Source organism: Platichthys flesus, chromosome 9, assembly GCF_949316205.1.
Source record: "Platichthys flesus chromosome 9, fPlaFle2.1, whole genome shotgun sequence".
NCBI classification, from domain to species: Eukaryota; Metazoa; Chordata; class Actinopteri; order Pleuronectiformes; family Pleuronectidae; genus Platichthys; species Platichthys flesus.
The window spans coordinates 26,937,409-26,946,473 of NC_084953.1; the positions used below are offsets into that span (position 1 = coordinate 26,937,409).

The window sequence follows — 9,065 nt, forward strand, 5'->3', positions numbered from 1 at the left end:
AAGGGTGAGGTGCTTAACCTCTGTGGGTCTTTAACTATGTTGAGAGTTGTTACTAGAGTTGTTACAGCATATTAAACATGCAGGTCATTGACATCCATTGACCCCTGCCAAGTTCAAGGTTGTCAAGATGTCAATGGCTGTATATAGCTGAAAGTTGCAGATCCTGCTGTTGTGCTTTCATTAAGCCCAATTCATGCTTCTGCGTCAAAGCTACGCCTTAGGTACGCATGTAGCCTACATATAGGGCAGAGCATTCATAGCTGTGAATTGGGGATTGTGAGTCATGCTGCAGTAACACCCCCGAAGCCCTAGTGGCGGTAGAGTTTCTATGCTGTAGTTGATTGTCTTCCGGTTTCTTAACCTTATATTTACAAATTCCCTGGCATCTCTATTTACTTCAGAACCATGGCAAAAGTTGCTAGGCGGATTGTGTCGGAGTTGGAGCTGATAAATGTTGAAGCACAGTTAATTTTCTCAAAGAACGGCATCAAGAAAAGAAAGATGCCCTTCGTGTTTAATAAAAAAATGGTGCAGAGTCTGCCGGAAATGCGAAGCTACCAAGCGGACCAATCACAGTTCTGGCAATCTGCATCAACTCGAGGCATAGTGCAATTTGTGGGGAGGACACTTTATGGTACGATGTAGGGCCCTGCGTAGGGTACATGTCTACGAATAGGCTATGGTGCAGAAGCATGAATTGGCCTTTAGAGTTACTTGAGTTGGGGTGAGTGAGACTGTTGAGCTATCTGGGGAGAGTACTTAGGTCAACATTAAAGGTGGCTGAGGGACACCCCATTGACCTGCGTATTTATCTCAGGGAATCCATTTAAATGTGTTAATTTGTCTATTAACTCAATAGTTATTTATTTTCAATAACATTTCATAGCAGTTTTGTGTGTTATGCATCAATAATTTCCCTGCAACGATAAGTAAAGATTTTCTGTCTGTGATTAAGGATAAAAGTCCCAAAAATAACAGCCGCTCTGGAACATAAAATTGACAAATACAAAGTCCAATTCATTCCACATATCAGGCAGATAAATGCATCCGGACACAGTTCATAATGACAAATTTTTTTAATGAAGGCGTTTTATGCAAATAATCACTCCCAGTCTTACCTGTCCTTTGTTGAAGCAGAGTGGGGTGGAAACAGGATGTACTGAACAATACAAGAGTGACTCTCTTTGTTCGTGTCTCCTGACATCCCCTGAAGATTGAAATTTGATTTATTAGAGTCTAATTTCAAGTAATACCACCTAGATAAGAACAAACATATGAGAATGCTGAATATAAAACAATCCAAATGAAACAGATGCAAAATTTCAACATTTAGTATCCTAAAAGAGAGTTTATTTGCTAATGTTGTCTACCTTCATTGGCAGCTCGATCACCATGTTTACGATTCCCTCTCCACTGGCAGCAAAGTGGAAGCCTTCCGATATACGGATGCTACACAGAGATTAGGAGAATTTTTTAGGCAACAAATTATACAAAGCTGCTAAGCTCACATAAAACCAACTCAGTTGTATTTATTTGGGCTTTTATGTGCCAAACAATATAAATTCTGAATAAGCAAGTGAACAGTGCTCTGCAGCAGCGGGGGCTAGTACTAAGCCCCCGTACAAGCACTTAAAGTGAAAGCACCAGGTTTTTTGTCAAGACAGGCAGTAAGACAGCACATCACCACAAATCCTGTTTATTTTATGTGTATTATGTTTATTTGTGTATTTGTTTACATTTTCAAAACTTTTGTTCAGCCCAAGTAATTATATACTGCTGTTGTTATTTAAAAAGACTCACCCATGAACAGTTACCATGTTAAAGTATTTTCTAATAAGGAAACAGCTCAGACTGTTTTCATGGTCTGTAACTCATTTTAGTATCTCAAGTTACTCTAGAAAGCTGCTACCAGCAACGCCAGACTGAGCAAACGGCCCACTCCAAACATGATTAAAACAGGGACTGCAATAGTAATCTTAAATGTCATACTGTATACTGCTTTCAGACACTAGTCAACTAAAATAAACCTTTTCTCTACCCTAAGAGGTCCATGTTAACATGCTCATCTTTCTCAACACAAACCCGTAAGCTGGTGCTGAGGTTGTATGTGAGTTACTGGTTTGTATGAAGCTTTCTCGACTCGGTGCCTTGTTTGATAGTTTTGAGTTACATCTGGCAAAACCTGTCAGACCTAAGTATTATATATCTGCGGTTAAGTTGTTGTTTAACATGATGTTTTTTTTATATTATTATTATTATTATATTCTTTTGGAGAAAAAAAAAACGAGGGTCATTTGTGTTTGGTAGCACCAGCTTCTAGCTGTCGGCTCCGCTGCTTAAGATAACGGCAGCGCATATTTTGTTCATCTTGTAATAAAGATCTCAATGAGGAAACACGTTTTGTTTTTTTTCACTTCATTTTAATATAGCCTATAAATAGTGAATTTTTGAACTTGAAAATATGAATGATTAATCGAAAATTCGTCATTAATTCTCCCGACTATTGATGAAGACTATTTAATCGAACGCCCATTCCTACAGCTAACAATACATTTTTGTGTATATTGACTTTTTTAGCCACAGCAAGCGATCCTCTGCAGGATTCACTGTGAGCAAGTTTGTGTCTTCATTTTATATCATGCGACTAACACAAAAAGAAAAGAAGAAAAATAACTCTGCGATGAAGATGTCTACAAAGCTTCAGGTGATGAGGGCCGACACTGCTGGTTTTTCCTCTAAACAAAACCCATGTGGTCTACCACTGCGGTTTGTAATACGATACATCCTGAATCTGCCTGCTGCATCGTCCCTCACCTTAACACTCTGGAGATATATGTGTAGTTGTGTATGCATATAAGAGGAGAACCTCCTGTTTGTTGACCCAATTCTGTGGACATCCCCCGGAGTTCATGGACACATAAAATTCACACTTCCTGAGAAAAATAAAGTGCTTGAACTCACTCAGAGAGCATCGACAGGATGTGAGCAACAGCTTGCATTGCCACAGCCGATCCTTGGCTGCTCTGCACAGCCCACACCCAGCGCTGGTGCAGGAAGTAACGGGACAGAGAGGCCAGGTTAGAGGAGGCTGTTCGGTTGGCAGCCATGCTTAGTGGCACAGCTCTGCTGGAAGGCTGGAAGTTCTCCATGTTTAAAATGAAGGGGGTCTTAAAATCTACCGGCAGCTTCTCATACCTGCGAAGCATAAACAATTTAGGCCTCCCTCATGCAGAGAATACATTATCATGGCTTTTTGTCTTTAAACATCGGAGCTGTACTCATTCCATCTTGCAGCCATTCTTAACTAATACTTTTAATTCAATAATTCTAACAATACATGAGTTGAAAAAGAGAGAAAGAGCACATACTCTGACTGACAATATATTTAATGTATTGTACAGGACCTTTATTTGTTCATGTTTTATGTGTATTATGAATTCCAACCACAGTCACTGACCTTATGAGAAGCTTCTCAAGGGGCTTGTTCAAGACTACCACACAGGGTCTGTCTGACAGCACAGGTTTGGAAGCAGAAATGGAAGATTTAGATGGGGATTGATTCCTTTTGGTCTTGAGGTTGGCCTCTTTGTTTTGAACACGGTGAGGAAAGCGAAGTTTGAGGATCTGTTCTCGAAGCTCATCGACAATCTAATGACAGACAGGAACATTGATGTACCAGTCTTAGAATTATAAATGGAAACCCATTTAAAAAAGCATTTACATTAAATGCACCTGATGTTGAGTGTAAAGCTTCACTCGTAGATTGCAACGCACAATACAGTAACTACATGTTGTCACATCCTATTAACATCCCACAGTATAATGGAATCCATCTCCACCATTAAACTACAACACTGTGTAGTACAAATTCACTGCAAATGCTGAACCTTATCATGTTCAAATAGGCAGGTTCTGCTGCAGAGAAATATGTCTGTACTAGGGCTGCTCGATAATGGAAAAAATCATAATCGTGATTATTTTGGACAATATCAAATTCACGATTTCTATGCTTGATTCTTTAAATGACTGGAGCGTGCGCTATAAGGTGAATCACTTCCGGTTCAGATAAATGCTGATGATGGCTGCGTGTCTTATTCCTCCGTGAAACCAGGATATCGGTGCCCGGTTATTCAAACCCTTAATGATGGCAACAGCTAACACTCTCTGACCGGCTGACCAGCGCAGAGAAATGTGGGTCCGGTCTGACCGGTCTGAACACCCAGGCGGGAGCGCGCTTGAGAATAGCGGTGCGCGGCCGCTACATGGTGTGCTGCTGCCCTCCCTGCTTTTCCACTCGCGCTGTTTTTTTCACCGCGGGTCACCACACCGACAACTCGCCTCCTTCACTTTACTGCTGCTTGAGAGTGAGTGCCAGTCAGCTCGGCCGCTGAAAGCTTTGGGGGAAGTACTGAATTGCACATGCGAGTCTCTTTCGAAAAAAAAGGGCAAATAATCGTTTCAACTCGATTATAGTAGTTTGGAGATCGCTTGACCCCATAATCGTAATCACGATTAAATTCCGATTAATTGAGCAGCCCTAGTCTGTACAAGTTTTCTTAACACTTTATTCACTGGAGGTACCTTGTTTCGGACATGGGAAGGTGTACCAATTGGAAAGCCCAGACGAAGCACCATGCAAGGTGTCTTAGAGATCAGCCGGACCAGGTAGAAAGACGTGGGAGGCTGGTCAGATGAACTGTGGACACAATTCCTTAAATGCTACTTTGTTTCAGTAAATACATTATTTTGATTGAATTTCTTATTTCAAAGAACAAAAATGATGTGGTCTTAGGCTTGTGATCCGTTAAACAAATTATCTACTAAATATCTTGACCTTAGCCTTACTGTGGACTGTGGACGTCATGCAAGAACATGCTCGTAGTCTCATCCTGAATTTCTTTGTTTTTTGGTGAGTTTGTACAAACATGTCAGATTCAACAAACGCTTCTATCTACAGAGAAGTGTGTAAATGGCGAGCATTAACAGTCACTTTTGCGATTATTATTATTGTCTATTTTATTATAGGAATACTTGTTGCTGCCGTCATGAATAACATCTCTATATCCATAATTATCACTAGCTGATGGTTTTCATTATAACTATGAAAACTGTCAGAGCCATACAAATAAAATTTTATTGAAATAGTGTTTTAGAAATGAGACCCAAGGTGCCTACAGTATTGCCTGTTTCCCCGACCGATGTGGCCATTTACAGAAGTAAGTCCTGATAACATGGAGACTGGTAATCTGGTTCGCCGGCCTGCACGTTGTTTACTTCGTAGAACTGACAATACCCTCGGAGGATGCTGGTGTTTGGAAAAGCAATAGCAGTGTTGTGCCAATTTACATTTACAATTTAAAAATAACTAGTTTAAGTTTCAGTTCATATAGACGGAAATTAACTAGTTCACGTTCACTGTTAATTTTTTTTATTTTTTCACTAAGTTCACAGTTCCAAAAATGAAATAGTTGATTTGTTCAGTCTTTTTGGTGATGGTTATGATTAAAGGAAAAACTTATGATATTTAATTTGATTTCAATGGTGTCGGATCATGAATCCGGATCGTCAGGTCACTTTAACACAGAGTCCAGAATGTGTGCGTCACGTATCATGTTGTACTGAGCACACACATTGTGTTTAAATGCAGCCTCATAAACTCTGAAGCCAATCAAACAAACTAAGTAAACTTCATTAATTGATCGGCTCCTAATAACTTTTGATGTGTTTATTACTTAAAGTTAGAGCAGGTCAGCAGGAGTGGGAAGGGAGGACACAGGAACCTCCAGCATGGTACAAACCAACCACCATCAGATTTAAATTGATCAAAACTAATACTGGTGTATATGCTGTCTCACCCGTATATGAGTTTAACATATGAGTATCCCTCCACAAGCACAAAGCTGCTCCAATCCTTTAACAGTGATGTGAGGGCAGAGTGGGAGATTCGACACTGAATGGTGCTGTAACGTCCGTTATTTCCAGCTGTGTGCAGGTGCTTGGGGACAGGCCTTGAAGAAAAAATGATTAATGTAATATTGCAGACAACAAGCTTTACACCATGAATCAGTACAACAGGTAGAAAGATAATATGAATAATGTCATACAAGTAGAAGATGTCAAGAGAGTTTTTGGAAATAGGAGACGATGGGGTGGTGTAAACTGTCACCTGTCGAAAAGCTCCGCGCTGTTTTATAGTTTTCCTTGAAGAAATGACTGTTGTAAATTGTATGTTGTATATATAAGTACATTGCGCTGTTGTTTTGAATGTTTTGGCACTGATGTAATATAATTTCTCCGGAGATGTATTTTTCGTAATGCGGCCGCTGTTTTGTTTTCGAGCCAAGGATTTCGTTAGCCTTTGATGTCAATTTATTCTATTTTGTAGATTTTTGAATGGAGAAAAAGGTTTTCACAGCGAATTTGTTGGTTTCTGCAGGTATGTGGGTTTCCTTTTTGATTTAATAACTATTTGCCCAACAATGTGTTACTGTTGTGTGTAGTTTTTATCTAATTAATAAGGGTGTGTATACTGTGTTTTGTATACTGGAAGAAAAGTATACAGTGCAGTTTTGTATCACTAAGGATTTTTGAACGGAGAAAAAGGTTTTCATAGCGAGTCTGTTGGTCTCTGCAGGTGCCTGCAGGTGAATATTGTGCAGGCTGATCGTATTGGGAATGGCGGATCCTTTGTCGCGTTGGCAACAGATAATGGTGGTGGACCAGGACCAAGGCGGCGGCAGATGATGGATCCTAATAAGCGGCAGCGGACAATGACTGTGGACTATAGTGGATCCGATCTTAATGGATCTTGATCTTGCTGGCTGACTATGATTGCAGCAGGACTGCTTGACATATTGTATTGAAGTTGCCCTTCAAAATGTTAACCCTCATCAAATGCTGCTAAAAACTTTAATCTTGATGATGTTTTCCTACACTTGACATCTATTGCACGTCTGTCCGTCCTGGGAGAGGGATCCCTCACATTTGGCTCTCTAAGGTTTCTACGTATTTTTACCCTGTTAAAGGTTTATTAGTAGTTTTTCCTTAATCTTGCTGAGGGTTAAGAACAGAGGATGTCACACCATGTTAAAGCCCTATGAGACGAATTGTAATTTGTGAATATGGGCTATACAAAAATTTGATTGATTGATTGAATAAAGAACCTAAAACCAAGTCCTGAGTCACGTGTCAACATCCGTTACATCAGCAGCGGAGTTAATACAGTGTATCCAGCATCGCCTGCTGCACACGGCGGCTCCACCTCTCGCCTGAATAATGCGGAGAATTTAATTCTGTTGTCTGTGCAGAGAACCTCCCGCTGTGTGGTGCATGTGTGAATGGCAGATATGGGTAAACGCTGTAGCCAATTCTCCTAGTTTAACCCATAGGTCATGTCTGGGAAAAAAGGGCTTATTTCTCACATGTCATGTTCAAGGATGATGGTGATGCGATGCATATGGAGCCATCTCTGCCAGAAGTTGGCATCCATGGAGAGGATGGGTTTCCAGTAGGAAGCAAACTTGGACTGAGGGGAGTCTTTTGATCCACTGTGCTGCAGGGACAGAACCTGTGAAAAGAGATAAGTCCGTTGCAGGAAGTGTGAAAATAGAGTAGAGAGGTTACAAGGATAAAAGCCAAACCTCATCACCACAAAGTAACCGCACGTAACACAAATTTCACTTTTGAGTTGAATAAAACATTAATTTGGGTTTCTGAAATAAAAAAATCTCATCATGTCAGTTTTATTCCAGAGGAAGCCTACATCTAAAAGGTGAGCTGTTTAAAATTTGAGCCCCACTTGTCAAGTAGGGAAGGTAATTAAAATAAATGGTAAATGGTTTTGTATTTATATAGCGCTTTTCTAGTCTTGATGACCACTCAAAGCGCTTTACAGTACAGTTTTACATTCACCCACACATTCACACAGTGCATCTATTCACAGCACTTTGTTATTCTATGGGGGGCCATTAGGGGTTTAGCATCTTGCCCAAGGACACTTCGGCATGCAGATGGGTCAGACTGGGGATCGAACTGCCGACCTTCAGGTTGGAGGACGAACACTTCACCCCTTAGCCACAGCCGCACAAACCTACCCCCTCACCAAGTAACCACCCATAAATCCAGAATTATTTCGACTAATGTTATTTTAGTTAGCAAGTGCTGGATCTGTAAGAATATGTTAAAGCAAGCCAGGCAGGCATGCATGATTCACTTTTGTTGGCTGCACAGAGGGGCATGCCTCTTGACAGACCCCCAGCCTCAGGTTATAGTTAAATGGATTGAGTTTATTTATCGTAGTGCCTTTGTCCACTATCACTCCCTGAGCCCTGCCTCTAACAGTAAACTCGCCCTAAATAGTGTAATTTCTGCCTAAGTTCACAGTAGCCCTAGAAACCATGCAAATCACATTAATCGTACTTTAAATTACTCCATATACTCTCGAAAGTGCCTCTGCCCCATAATATTGACCAAAGTCAGCACTTCAGAGACACAGATGCCCGCTCAAGCTACTCCTTTACTCTCTTAACTTGCTTGACTTATACTACTTATACTACCAGGCTACTGAATCAGCCAGGTTTAACAAACACACAAACTGTACATGTCAACAAAGCTGGTATTGAAGATTATGCTGCTTAATGCTAACAACACAAGCATCATATGAGATAGACTCCACAGATAACATTATCTTTCTTGTCTTTCCGTGACCAATAATCACTGAACTAGCAGCAAATAAAACATACAAAAATAGCCATGCACATAAATAAACCCTTTTGTCAACATGGATTGCATCTTTTTTAGTATGAAATGGTCCCAAACCTTTTGTCTCTGGGCTTTGCTCCTGACTATTTTCCCCTGTTTTGCCATTGCGACATTACCTCAGGTCTTATCATGTCACGTAAGCAGGTGACAGCCTATGTACTTTGCGTAAGCATGTTTGACAGTTACAAAGTTCTCTGGGAAACACTGTGACCACTGAGCAGTAATCTGTTATAGTGCTGCAAAAACTAATCTACAGCTCAAGTTACTTTTGTACCGAAACCAATTAGTTAGTCTAATTTGTGGTA

The 9,065-nt window shown here is 40.5% G+C and overlaps 1 protein-coding gene across 6 annotated transcripts in view; it reads right to left on the reverse strand.

The window, feature by feature from the left end:
* Positions 1-9,065, reverse strand: part of szt2 (SZT2 subunit of KICSTOR complex) — a 172,220-nt gene that overhangs the window by 132,951 nt on the left and 30,204 nt on the right. For 5 of the 6 annotated variants that reach the window (XM_062396270.1, XM_062396266.1, XM_062396265.1 and 2 more), the window contains exons 12-18: positions 7,422-7,567; positions 5,856-6,008; positions 4,582-4,696; positions 3,458-3,648; positions 2,962-3,195; positions 1,371-1,449; positions 1,119-1,207 (exon numbers count right to left, since the gene is read on the reverse strand). In XM_062396270.1, coding sequence (XP_062252254.1) covers positions 1,119-1,207; positions 1,371-1,449; positions 2,962-3,195; positions 3,458-3,648; positions 4,582-4,696; positions 5,856-6,008; positions 7,422-7,567 — 1,007 coding nt within the window. Of the gene's footprint in view, positions 1-1,118; positions 1,208-1,370; positions 1,450-2,961; positions 3,196-3,457; positions 3,649-4,581; positions 4,697-5,855; positions 6,009-7,421; positions 7,568-8,817; positions 8,893-9,065 lie in introns of those variants that run through there. The other variant, XM_062396269.1, reaches the window with a different exon arrangement.